The sequence below is a fragment of the Trichogramma pretiosum genome, unplaced genomic scaffold (genome assembly GCF_000599845.2).
Source record: "Trichogramma pretiosum strain Unisexual culture from Peru unplaced genomic scaffold, Tpre_2.0 scaffold43, whole genome shotgun sequence".
In the NCBI taxonomy this organism is placed as follows: Eukaryota; Metazoa; Arthropoda; class Insecta; order Hymenoptera; family Trichogrammatidae; genus Trichogramma; species Trichogramma pretiosum.
Window position 1 is genome coordinate 80,815 of NW_019640864.1, and position 14,642 is coordinate 95,456.

Sequence of the window (14,642 nt, forward strand, 5' to 3'; positions counted from 1 at the left end):
TGGCTACGATCGGCTGCTATATATGTATATTCAATTATAAAGGCGCAATTTTTTCCTTCCTCCTTCTCTCTTTTTTTTGCACATTGTGCAACTGTATAATCGATGCTGACCGGACAATCGGTCAGGTAATACACAGCGCGCGGACTTTTTAATATATATTTCTCGAAGCGAATTGTGCGAGAGAAAGAAACTATTTCGCCGCGACGGTGTGCTATCGAAATTGGTGAAAGTTTCGGACCGGGAGCCCAGCGCTGCTCTTATTGATAGAAAAATTCGCGACTCTCGAAAGATCTTTTGCGACATCGATTATATATTTAGTAGGATATCGCGCGAAATTTGTATATTTAGCAAGAGAACCGTTACGCTCGATGTGACCGATGTGAAATTTTAACACACGCACGGGAGAAATTGCACGCAAAGTTTTGGGGATCTAGCCGCGAATACGAGTCATCGAAATTGCAGAGGCAACGTCGTTACAACAATATACGAATGACAATCCACTGCAGGCGGCCGCAAAAAATCGTGAAAAACATCGAGCTAATAATATCTTTATATTTTCATATCTGCGATATATCGTTGAGAGGCTCGCGAGCGCTTAGGAACCACACAAGGATGACCGGTACGTCAGTTTCAGGGGCAGACTTTTTTTCGAGCGCAGCTCGCTCCGTCGTCTGTCCGTTCGTCCGCCACAGCGAATGTCACCATGACGATGATAATTTCTCGCTCGTGGTTTCTTACAATACACATACTTGTGTATATTTTCTTTCCTTCGCTGCTTTTTTTTTATCATTTCGACATCGTACTTACGTACGTATACAAACACGTGTGACACACGGTCGCGCACAGAGAGAAAATGTGATAATCGGGAAAAACCACACACACATAACACCGAGATTCTCGGTAGCTTCATTTTTCACCTCGGCGCTATATTAACCGGGGTGAATCATATCTGAGATAAAAAAAAATAAAGGAGCAGCAGCAGCGACAGATTTCCAAGCCCTTGTACAGAGCTGTGCGGAGTAAAATCTCATTTTTCTCCCCCGTCGCGGGCGAACACACACAAACACATATACACACACACACGAGCAAACGAAGAAAGGATAAAAGAGCTCTCGAGGCACTCTTGTAGATATATATATAAAATGCGATGGCCTTGAGAAACGACCGACTCACCTGAGATTCCGCAGACCATTTTTTTTATCCTTTTTTTCCTGCCCCACTCTCGACCGGACGCGCGAATTTTCGTGATTATCCGCGAACTGCAGAGTGCTCTATTCAACGAGGGTACTTACAAAGACGGCGTGCACTCGCGCATACACACACACCCACACAAACATACGCGTAATACTCGAAGAAGTAAGAGCAAAACTGTCTTTCGGAAACTTCGGAAATTTCTTTTTCGACTTCGAACATCTTATCGAACGAAAATTCGATCAAATGGACATTTAACGAGCGCCTCGTATCTAATCTCGAAGACTGCGTGGAAATCCGTAATACCCGGCTCGATCCGGATCATGTTCCGAAAATTGCATCGTCTCTCGTCTGCCCCCTGAGAAAATAAACAAAGTGCGAAAAAAAGGAGCAACAAGGCACATTATAAAAGCCGTATTATACGTATCCAAGTATATAAACGTCCCCTCTCGCAGAGCTCCGTCTTTTCATGCACGGAGTAGTAGTAGTAGTACAAGACCGGCTGAGGCGAACCCGCGGCGCGCCGCACTGGCCAGTTCACAGTGGCTTCGCACGCGAGCCACATCTTACGCGTTTTAACTCTTTTTTTTTTATCATTATTATTTATTTATTTATTCGATATACGCTGGTCTCCGCGTCTCTCTCGGACTTGTGGAGTGTGCGGGATAATCGTGCGTCTCGTCTGTGCGGGCTCTGCGTTGTCGTCGTCGTCGTCGTCGTCGTCGTTGGGCGCAACGCACTCGATCGCTCCAGCATTTTTCGAGGAAAAATAATAAAACATTGTGATCTCGTGCGTGCGCGTGTGCATGAGTGGTGTGCAAGTGCGTGAGAGAGTGATCGTGCGCCGTCGCGAGCTGCGATTAGAAGCTGATCTGTGAATAATTTCCATCGGTATAGATAGAAGGCGATTAGAAAGAGCGTCACCGTCTGTACGAAAACATACGCACGAGCGAGCAAGCACGGAGATAAGTGAATCGACGCGAGGCAAACAGTAGCAAGAAATCGAAGGTAAAGAAAAATCCATGACGTGCGTTGTTCGTCCCGAGCAGGGTGCGATGGGTCAATAATTAGACAGGCGCATCTGATCGAGCAGGAAATACGCGATTACGAGCGACGAAGATGACACACACACACACAGACACAAAAACAGACGCGCGGGTAGACTCCGGATCAGTGCTACAGCAGAGATGGTCAATTAGCTATAGGAGCCGATCGAACACAAGGTTTATTTATGATTATACGGTCCAAAGTGCCAATCAATGATCAATGACGAATAAAAAAAAAGAAGGAGAGAGCAAAAATTGATTATAACAAACGAGCTCGCTGGCTCGCGAGCGCGTGTGCGATGTTTTGTTTAGGACAGTAGAGCAGCGTACGCAGCAGCAGCAGCAGCAGATGAAAGTGAATGTACACACGCATTATATTGTGTTGGTGTGTGTGTATGTTGGTGAGCGCAAAGTGCGGTGCGGTGCGCGCAGCACATGCACACACACGCGCACACCTGTTACATAGTCCTCTCTCGCGCGCGAGCGGCTCGGCTCACGGCATCGAGCAAGCCTCGCTCGGAACACTTTTACTTTTGCGATATTCTTCTCTTCCCTATTACATATATATAGAGAATATAATCGCGGCGTCTCGTCGTGCGCGCACACACACACAAAATTCGATTCCTAAATAATAATATACATTTTTCGAAAGCTGCGAAAAATTCGCGCTGATTCTGTGATCGTGCGCGCATATTTATTATAATATACGTGTGTGTGTGTGTCTTTCTGCTTGTGGTCTTTGTGTATAAGCGCGCGCGTGTGCAGGAATTTAAACTTTCGAACTACGTCGGAATACATTATACACATTGACCGGTGATGTATGAAATATACTTTGGCCTTACGTCACAATATATGTATATACACCAACGGACTCGTACACACACATACGTATGTATCCCTTATTACACATTCCCCGTGGTACCACTTATGTAATTAGCACGCGAACGCGTGTGTATCGATGTACGCACACACACACTTCAGAAACACTCGGAGTAAGGACCTAATTTTTCATCGTTAAAGGCGACGATAATCGGGCAAATATTATTTTGGTTTGACAGCCTCCTGTCACGGAATATTTCGGCTTATTTCGTCCGGAGGCCGCAAAGTTTCTCTCTTCGACTCCATTCATCTCGCTCTCGGATTTCGATTAATTAAATTCCTCACCGAATTCGCTTAGATTCATATGTAAATTAATGTTTTCGCTCGAAAATCAGCGAGTGTAGACGCACTTGAATAAAAAAATGAGGAAGAGAAAAAAATATTGAAAACAGCAGTACGTCACGTACGCGATCCCGCCATTCGATCGATCGCATGTTATTATTACTGGATCGAGGTCGATTTATCCCCTTCCTCTATGGCTAGTAATCGATATAACTGTCTAAAAAAATGTTCGTTCTCGTTGTTATCCTCGCCGTTGTCGTCCTCCTCCTCCTAATTCTTCTCCTCCTCGATCCGATGCCTGCGTACGATTAACGCGTGGGTCTCTAGTGCGAACAATTCCATTAAAAACTGCTGTATCACGTCTCTTTATAGAGTTGTTGCTGCTGCTGCTGCCGCCGAGGCGAGGTTTTTTTTCGTTCGTTCGTTTTGGCGTGCGCACATACACGTCAATATAATGTATCAGGGAATCGAGCTCGAAATGCACCGAGACATGCAGAAACGTACTCCGCGCCGCACACACAATCGATGCCTCGTTAGCGAAATAACGACGAAATTTGCATCGCGCGCGGAAAATTTGTTCGCGTCGGCGTCGGCACGGCATACCTGTGCGGCGCGCGGATCGGAGTCGTATCCGCGAGTACGTATCGAGTTCTACAAATATTATACGCGTACGAACGATCGCGCCCCCGAAAAGCAGCAAAAAATCCGCGACTGCAATTTTTCCACGTGTGTAACACGCGCCGCTCGACTCTCACCTCGTGTGCTGCAGCAGCCTACCTATATATGTTCTCCTCTAAACTTGCTCCACGTTATTCGCAATAAACGCGGCCGAAGGCGACGTACTCGCACGTCGTCGCGCCGTGTGCGTTATGTAAAAGATCGATTCTCGCGCTCGACGACGACGAGAGGCTGCGTGTACCGAGTATACGTACGTACGCGTATCGCTGGCATGAGACTCGAAAATGTAAGACAAACGTCAAGTTTACATATATTAGCTCTCGCGGTGGCAGGCTTTCGCGCTTGGATATATCAAAATTGGTTTTGCCGTATTTTAGATGATATAGATATATATATACGCGTATGGCTGACGGTGCTTTCTCCCGCGCTCGTACTGCTCCACATTTATGCAGTGCAGTACACGTGATATAATATCTTGAGCCGAGTGCGGCACGGCCTGCAGCAGCCTACATAATTATTACACATTACGTTCATATTTTGGTATTACATATTCGTATACATGAATGTATAATACAATTATCAAATATAATATACATAAATGAAAACTGGCGCAGTGGTGTTATGATAACAATAAATGACACTGCGTAATTATGTTTAATTATTTTTCACTCTCTCTCTCTCGGGCGCGCGCACCTCGCATGACTGTGAAATTAAATTTACAACGGCGTCATCGACGAAATGCGCGTGGCTCGCTCTGCGCTCGACGTTTTATTTGCTTCCGAAAACTATATATACTATTCTAATGCATCGACTGCTGCTACTGCGCGGAAATTAGCTGCTATGGCTTTTTATAATTAAGCGTCGACCCGCCGCAGCAGCAGCAGATCGTATAATGACACTCGCGCGCGCCGCGGGCGAGTTACTTGCTCTCCTGTGCGAGTATACTGTGTCGAAGCTTCGTGCCGTACGTGTGTGCGTACGTTCGCGAGCGTGGGTAGAAGCGCACGCGGAATTACGCGATTAAAATGCGACTAGTTCGCGTTCTAAGAGAGAGAGAGAAAAAAAAGGAAAATCTTTGGTATACGACACGCCATCGTTGTCGTGCCTATAGCTAGTAATAACGCGTTTATCCTCGATTAATAGCATAGAAGATAGCCATTATTATTGACGATGAAAATGCCATGCAGCGATGCAAAATCACGTACCACTACTACTGCTATCTGCCACTGTGTAAATATGTACGCGAGCTAAAAACATACATATATAAATGTATATAAATTCTGATTCACCTCGCCGCAGCCGAGCCGCGCAGTGAGAGTATACACGTATATAAGACGGAATAAGAAAGAAAGAGACAGACTTTATCCCACTTACATCACACGAGTGCACGCGCGCGTGTGCATGTATAAAAGCGCAAGGCACTATTACCTCATCAGAAAGAGAGAGAGAGAGAGAGAAAAAGAGAGAACCTGCACCTGCACACACGTATATACTTTTCAATATGTACACATACAGATATATATAATGCACGCTAAGACACTCACAAAGGCCGAGTGAGTTTTCCTGCTTTTAGGTATACGTGTTCTGGATATGATATTTCGTTGAATCATTGTATATATAGAGAAAATTTGTTTGCCGCGCGGGTCATTGAGCTGTTTAGATTTTGTTATCTGTGCGTGTAAAGAAAAAAAATGTACGAGGATATAAATCCCCGTGTAAATGACGATACAATTAAAAGAATGCAGATGACCTGGTAACGATACGTGAAAATTAATTGCTTAGCGCGGCCACGTTAGCGATCGAACAAGGTCACGATGAAATGAATTTATTGTGTCCACATCGCTTGGATGACTTTGATTATATACGTTAAAAAATATTTTGATCTATATAGTCGCTGCAAATCGTCCAATCGTAGATGTTTATAGTTAGAAATGAAAGAAAGGAAGATAAAAGCTGGTGCACGGGAATTGTGCAGCAGAACGTAGAAACGCGTCTGAGACGAAGCTCACGTATAGGATAGGTATTAAGATCATCGGTGCATATATTGCACGCGGTGAAACTTCATAGACCTCTCTCCCTTTCATTGATATGCTGTATAGTATTTATAATATTGCGCCACTTGTACATATAGGCAGGTACACTTGGTGCCAGGCTAATGCATTTATAACGTATATAGCACACGCTACCAATGCGGGTACACGCGCACTAGGCTTCTACTAGGGGCACTAGGACACTGTTACAAATATTTATATTAAAGTTTTTATGTAAAATAAAAGCAAGTTTTTTTAAAAGTACTAAAAAATTGAATTTAAATTAAATTTTTTAATTCAATCGTATACAATTAATTTTAATGTAAAGTTCTTTAAATTTCTTTAAATGCACGAATTCATTACACTTGCATTAACTGTAGTTTGACTTAAATACATATTATGACTTTGTCACTTGCGGATTTACGGATAAATGTATTCACCATCTAGCGGTAGAAGCTGGCATTAATTTCAAACAAGTTTTTCATGAATTTTTGGGCCGTTTATAGCAAATGTTTGAATTTCACAGGATAAAATTAAATTTTTTGTTTGTTAATTGTTGTATTAAAAATGTCATGCATGATTGCTTTTTTATGCTCTTTTTGTAATTTGTAAAAAAAAAAATTAATCTGATCTAATTATCAATGAAGAATTCATATAAAAGTACTTTAATTAGTATCGATTAATTTAATTTTAATGTCAAATATTAAATAAAATCTGCATTAAATCGAAGGTTTTTTCGGCACTGTACAATCTTAAGTGTAAAAATATTTGAGTCTTTTATAATGTTCTTGCTGAATGGAAAAAAGGCAATTCAAAAATATTAATCAAACTTCTCCCCAATGCTTTGTGCGTAGATATGGCTGAATCGGAGGCGAGCGCTGTTACCGCCGCCGCCCCAGCAGCAGCCCCAGCGGTGCAGGTCTCGCTGCCTCACGGAGCAGCGCCGGCGGTGACGATGGCCAGCGGCGCCGCGGAACTGGCCCTGAGCGATCATCGCGAGGCCCAGCCACCCAGCGGGCCCCAGCTCGAGCTCAAGACGCGCCGAGCCCAGTTCAAGACACAGGCGTCGACCATCGCCACGCGGCGCAGCCAGGCCGTCTGCGTGCGCAACGCCTTCAAGAAGTACGGACCCAAGAGCAATCCCAACGTCATTCTGGACGGCCTCAACATGACCGTACCCAAGGGCACCATGTGAGTACATAATTACCGATGTCGCGCGAAATGATAATTGCGCGTCGCGACTCGAACAAGAAGATAAATAATAAAAAGAATAATAAAAAAATTAACAAGACGTTGATCGATCGATTCGAGGTGTTGTTTCGTCGCCGCGAAGAGGATGCGTTCGATTGTCACGTGGCTGGAACGGCAAAAAAAGTGCGTGCGAGGTTTTGTTTTTTATCGTACCTCAACTCGACATTGAGAATCGATTTCGCGCTAATGAATGTGTACGCGTGCGCGATTATTCTTGAACTTGAATTTTTTTCGATCGTAATTTTTTTTTTTTCCACGCGACCACTCTAATTATACATGCAAATGATTTATTATTCGTCGTCGTCCCGCACAGCTACGGCCTGCTCGGTGCCAGCGGCTGCGGCAAGACGACCTTGCTGTCGTGCATCGTCGGCCGTCGGCGCCTCAACGACGGCGAGATCTGGGTGCTGGGCGGCCGACCCGGCTCCAAGGGCTCGGGCGTGCCGGGCCCCCGAGTCGGCTACATGCCCCAGGAGATCGCCCTCTACGGCGAGTTCTCGATACGCGAGACCTTCATATTCTTCGGCTGGTGCGCGGGCATGGCCACCTCCGCCATCGAGGAGAAGATCGAGTTCCTAATCAAGTTTCTCCAGCTGCCCGCGGAGACGCGCTTCGTGAAGAATCTTTCGGGCGGGCAGCAGCGTCGCGTGTCGCTGGCCGCCTCGCTGCTGGCCGAGCCCGAGCTGCTGATCCTCGACGAGCCGACGGTGGGCGTCGACCCGGTGCTGCGCCAGAACATCTGGGACCATCTGGTGCACATCACCAAGGACGGCCGCACCACCATCATCATCACGACGCACTACATCGAGGAGACCCGACAGGCCGGCATCATCGGTCTGATGCGCAGCGGCAAGTTCCTCGCCGAGGAGTCGCCCAGGAGGCTCATGGAGATGCACAGGCTGGACACCCTCGAGGACGTGTTCCTCAAGCTCAGCCGAAAGCAGAACATGGGTCTGAGGCGGCGCAGCAGCATCTTGAGCAGCGTCACCGGGGTGCCCGTCGAGTTCGACGCCGACGAGGAGATGAGCGGCGAGTTCGGCGACAATATAAGCATATGCAGTCGGCGCAAGAGCTGCAGCACAGATGCCAAAGACGTGAGTTCGCAATGATGATTTTCTCCATAAGTTGGATTGTTTAACGAGCTTTTTCTTTGATTTCAGCCCCTGGCTCTTCCTCCGGAGGAAGAGGGATCGACCCAGTCGCGATGGATACTCAATCCGAAACACATGAAGGCCCTCATTTGGAAGAATTTCATGTGGATGTGGAGAAACTACGGGTAGGAATTCGCTATTTCGCGTTGACGCTAATTGCCTTCGCAAACTTACGCACGACATTTTCTCTTATCGCAGAATGATGCTGTTCATAATCGGGCTGCCGGTCGTGCAGATCATCCTGTTCTGCCTGTCGATCGGCAAGGATCCCACCGGTCTGGGCATAGCGATCGTCAATCACGAGCTCAACAACAGCATGCAGGCGTGCCAGCCGTCGCTCGGCTGCTACGATCTCTATCACAGCTGTCGGTTCTTCGATCATCTGAACCAGGGCAATCTCGAGTACACGTTCTACGACACGGAGGCCGAGGCGAGGCACGCCGTCGAGAAGGGCTGGGCCTGGACCTACGTCGTCGTGCCGGCCAACTACTCCAAGGCGCTGATCGAGCGAATCGAGCTGGGCAGAGACGCCGACAACGCGACCGTCCTCATGGCCGACCTCGACATCTACATGGATATGTCCAGTGCGTATTTTTATACAACATTATAACAACGAATTAATACAACGAATAATCATCTTATTTAATCATCTTTTTCTTCCGTAGATCAACAAATTGGTCAGCTCTTGATACGTCACTTTTACGACGCCTTCCTGAAATTCGTCCGAGAAGTTATGACTTCTTGTGGATGGAATCCCAACGCCAGCAATTTACCCATCAAGGTATAAATTCGTTTCTCTAACGCTTGTATATAATTCAGAGTTTCTTCTTTAGAAAATAACTTAGATGTGTGTCTCTTATCGCTCATCATAAATGTTTCTTCTCCCCCGCAGTTCGAGCAACCCGTTTACGGACCGCTGGAACCGGTTTTCACGGATTTCGCTGCACCCGGCGTCATTTTAACGTGAGTACAGTAAATTCTTCTATCGTGAACAAATTTATACGTATTATTTTTTTGGCATTCCAAAACGTCATTCTTTATTGCAGGATTATCTTCTTCTTGTCTGTCGCCTTGACCTCCGGTGCCATGTTGCTCGAAAGAAACGAGGGTCTGCTGGAGAGAAGTTTGGTTATCGGTAGGTTTTTTAAAATATGCACCAGCACAATGGTACTATTTTCATGGAATGAGTATTGATTTGTTTCTTTCTGTGTCACAGGTGTGACCGGTACTGAGATTCTCTTCGGCCAAGTGGTCACGCAATTCATCATCATGGCCGGCCAAGCCGTGATGGTCCTGCTCGTGGCCATCGGCGTTTTCAAGATTACCTGCGATGGTAGTGTATTCGCCGTACTCGGCCTCACCATCCTCACCGGTCTCTGCGGCATGTGTTTCGGTAAGTTGAAAAAAGACAAAAAAGGAAAATCATCGTTTCTGCAAATACCAGTTGAATACTAACGATCTCTCGCGATTGTCGATTAGGTTTCGTGGTCGCGTGCTCGTGCGACAACGAGCGCAGCGCCACCTACATGGCGATGGGCTCGTTCCTGCCGATCGTCATGCTTTGCGGCATCATCTGGCCGATCGAGGGCATGCACTACGTGCTGCAGTACATCAGTTACCTGCTTCCGCTCACCAAGAGCACCGAGTCCTTCCGGGCGATGCTGGCGCGCGGCTGGGAGATCAACGAACCCACGGTCTACGAGGGCTTCATCGCCACCACAGTCTGGATCTTCGTCTTCCTCACCGTTGCCATTCTACTGCTCAAGTTCAAGAAGGGTTGATCAGTTCGATCGATGCCAAGCAAGCTACGATCTTTTTACCTTCGAGTTTTTTTTTACGATTTCGTGTTAAGTGAGATAAAATCTTTTTTTGTTTTTTTTTTATCGTCTGTGCTGACGTTTTCGTTTCGTAATTTTTCTGTTTTATTAGTATCTGAATTTCCAACGCAAGGGGATAAGACTGTGTTAAATCCTACAACAATTTTTATCGGTTAAACCAATTTTTAGATGTGTCGAAACGGTTTTAGATTATAAGCAAAAAATATAAATCTAAAGTGCATTATGTGTTAAGAAAGTTCTGTTTTAGGGTTTTTAGAATGACTATAAAAGCGTGTGGAATTTTATAGGATGTTATATACTTTTTCAAACTATTACTTAGCTTTAAATACCTAGTTCAAGCAATATGTAAGTCATAAAAAAACCAAAGTAGTTTACGATGTATTAACTCACTGTGAAACTTCTTCCTGTCATTCTTCGATTCGAAAATTTGCCTCGATTATTATTCCATTTACGTAAGCGGAAAAATTACCTCTTTTATTACCTGCAAAAATAGTACCTGACAAAAAAAGATGCACTATTCACATTTTAAATTCTAATTACCTAAAAGTAGCAGTGAGTTAGGTTAAAATGAAATAAAGATAATCTTCATAGGGTGCAATATAAATTATATAGGAAAATATGAATAAGATTTATATTTTTAAATTAATCGTTATCGAGTATACATAACAGTGCTCTGCTTACCTCAATAAGCAGATTGAACTCCTCGAAAATTGAAAAATCTGAAGATAAAATAAAAAAAGGAATTATCACGACAAACGAGGTAAAGAAAAACTTTTGACAAGTTGAAAATGAGACAATTTGTACTTAAGTTATACAATGAACTTACCCGTCAATGAAGTTTCTTTTCCTTTAATATCGAGCCATAGGATTGTAGTTTTTATAAAACATAAGCAATCGTTGAAAATTCAAAATTTTTAAATATTTTAACATAGTCTTACCCCTCTTAAAGACAAATATACTTTTCGCGACGAAGTAAAAGTTGATAAAAAATAATTTTATGCGCTGTTTTTATTTCGTCGAAAAAACGTAACTATAGGGTTGGAGAATTTAGTCGACATGACTCGTAGTTTTGAACAAATTTCGTAGACATATAATAATTAATGAATGTATAGTAATTTATTTATTAATCGAAGAATTACTGTGATCTTTTTGAGTGTGAAAAATTACGAGTTGCTTTTATTTATCGGTTATGGTTCACAATTTCGTATAGACCAATCACGTCGAACGAAATGGTGAGAATCTTGCCATTTTTTTATCATTATTATTATTGTAAAAGGCTGGTTAGGGACTGCTAAAAAGTGTTATTTCTATTTTACCCAATTTTTCCTTTATTTTTACGTTGTGCGCTGTGCTTCCATGACACATTGCTACACTGAACCCGGCTTCATAAAGTGGCGTCTGTTTATTTATTATGAATAATAATATTTGCTTTAAATTACTCGATACACTATATTATGTACTCGTAGCAAATATGTTAGTTTCAAAACTAATAATTGTTTATAGATTGTGCTAATTATCCTTTTATTATTTCATTTTATCTTCGGAACGGTCCACTTGGTTGTGTCAGCAACATTTTTGTACAGCATGTTTAGTTCATAAGTATTGAAAAAAAGTACAGGCCCAACGGGGTAATAGTATCACCACACACGGCTTATCGAGAAAAAAGTAATCTCCTTGTTTTTTATAATAATATTGATTTGTTAACGATGACGCTCGTGGAATCAAACTTTACTAATATTGCCGAAAATTTCCGAAAGGATTCGTCTAAATTCCATCAGGAGAGTAAACAATTTTTTTAGCTTTTTTGTACAGTTATATGTATAATATAAAATTATATGTAATTATTAAAGGATTAATTTCTAATAAAAAGAAAATGAACAAAAACTGGACAGAGTTGCTCGTGATTTACATCATTAAATTTTTTTCACACAAAATAATTGTTCATCTTTAATTAATAAAAGTATTTTAAGTGATTCTGCAAATATTCATTCAAAAAATAATCGTTGCGCAAGCGACTAATGAAAAGTATAATATGACGTAGCTTGTTATAAATATATCACAAAAATAAAAAGTTGTTTTTTTCGAACGTACATATAGTGGCATTGGCATACTAAAATGATAATTTTTTTTATTTGTAATTATTTGTTTGCATAAATCATAAGGCATTTGATTGACTTCAAAAGTACACTTAACAAAAGTCCTTTCTCAAATCCTGCTCAAGGCTAATACATAAAAAATTGAATCGTAAACACACACACACTGGAGAAAACTCGAGGTGAAAGAGAGAGAGAGAGAGAGAAAGAACGAACAAACAGAAACTGTCATCGCGTCAGAACAGCTGCTGCAGATAAAATCGCGATTTAGTTTCGCTGTATCCTCTCTCAAAAGCGCGTAAAGATAAACGAACTTTTCCCACACACGCATTGACGCGCGGCATACACAGCTGCACGAGTTCAACTAATTATCGTATTATATCAAGTAGGTCACGTACGCAGACCAATCGCGATCGCGAAAGATCTCTGCGCGCGGAATTGGGAATTCCTCCGTTTGGCAAAAACAGGTGTACATGTGCACACACATACGATCGAGAGCCCCGCGACACCAGAGTGATAATACGCATTAATTTCATAATAATCGAGCGGTGTGTGTACCCGTCGGTCGGTGCACTCCCTCTATATATTACACAAACATTGCGTCGATTATACGTAGGGAAAACACAGCGCGACGAGGTTGAAATCGGCCCGACGACTTCAAGTACGTTCACTTTCCTTCGGCTTTCCGAGCTTCGAGCAAGTGCAGCACGTGAGACTCAGTGACGTACTTTAAAGCATCAAAAATAACAATGAAGATCACGCGCGTCTTTTTCTGGTTCGGAGTATTGGCGCTCGTCTGTGGCTGTGTAAGCGCGTACAGTGCGATTCCCGAAAAACCAAACAAGTGGGCAGGTAAGTTGAACTAGCTGCTGGGCAAATTTTATTTTTCAAATACGATTTTTATGGACGTTTTTCTTCATTTTACTTATTAATACAGTCGAGTGCCGCTCGGCCAATGACTGTTTGAGGTGTCCCGGAAATCTTCTGACCCAGTGCACTTCCGGCTATTGTGGTTGCAAAAATACCTACACGGATACCAGGCAGAAAATTCAAGGATGATTTCACAGGCGCTGTACAATTAGCAATCATCGAAGATCATCAAACACTTGCACGGAAATTTTAATTCCCAGCCATTTTCTTTACATAAAACTATCTTATATGCATATGAGCAATTCCGGAATTTAGTTTCGAATTTTTTGACTAAAAACGGAAAAAAATTTTTTTCGTTGGACGCATACTATGAACCCTGGGTATTGTTCTTGAAGGTCCAAGGAAGCTAAAGAAATGCGTGAACATGAAATTTAAGCATAGGTAATTAATTTTTTCTGGCTACTTTTGTATTTTAGGGCCCGAAAAGTCATGTTTTCGCGTAAATACGAAAATTCACTCAATTTCTAAGTGGCTGAAAAAGTATCAAAACACATTTAAAAAAAGTGACTGACTACTCCATTCGATAGGAAATTATCTCAGCTTTACGGTTGTGATTTCAGATTTTTCGATACATTGCATATTCACCGAGAAAATCATCACCAAATATGCCGAGCTAAATATCTCGAAAAATTCAGTACGAAAAAAGTGAACTTTTTGGTTTATTTTTGATTTTTTCTCATGAAAATTGAATATTTCGAAAAATCTGATACTACTACGAAAAATCGGATGAAAAATACAATCGAAGCCATATTTTCATTTATTTTTTCCGTCGAATTATAATGATATACAAGCCAATTTCTTTTACTGTATTCGCTGTTTTCTGTTACGGAACTGTTTTAATCGTGATCGCGAAGTTTTCAGCGTTGCGCGGCTCGCTACAATCAAAACTCGTTCATAATTCGACGGAAAAAATAAATGAAGATATGGCTTCGATTGGATTTTTCCTCAGCTTTTTCATGGCAGTATCAGATTTTCCGAATTATTCAATTTTCATCAGAAAAAATCAAAAAGAAACCATAGAAAGCTATTTTTCCGTACTGATTTTTTCCAGATATTTAACTTGGCAAGTTTTGTGATGATTTTCTCGGAGAATATGCAATGTATCGAAAAATCTGATATCACCATCGGGAAGCTAAGAAAATTTCCTATCGAATGGAGTGGTCAGTCACTTTTTTAAAATGAGTTTTAATACTTTTTCAGCCACTTAGAAATTGAGTGAATTTTCGTATTTACGCGAAAACATGACTTTTCGGGCCTTAGAACACAAAAGTAG

General features: G+C 42.6%; 1 protein-coding gene across 1 annotated transcript; it reads left to right on the forward strand.

Moving 5' to 3' along the window:
- Positions 1-1,741: 1,741 nt before the first annotated feature.
- LOC106649549 (ABC transporter G family member 23) lies at positions 1,742-12,201 on the forward strand. Its single transcript, XM_014366996.2, has 10 exons — positions 1,742-2,199; positions 6,961-7,297; positions 7,671-8,451; positions 8,518-8,633; positions 8,707-9,092; positions 9,174-9,289; positions 9,401-9,471; positions 9,555-9,643; positions 9,725-9,901; positions 9,988-12,201. The coding sequence occupies exons 2-10, from the start codon at positions 6,963-6,965 to the stop codon at positions 10,287-10,289; spliced, it is 2,373 nt and encodes a 790-aa protein (XP_014222482.1). The 5' UTR covers positions 1,742-2,199; positions 6,961-6,962; the 3' UTR covers positions 10,290-12,201.
- The last annotated feature ends 2,441 nt before the right edge of the window (positions 12,202-14,642 follow it).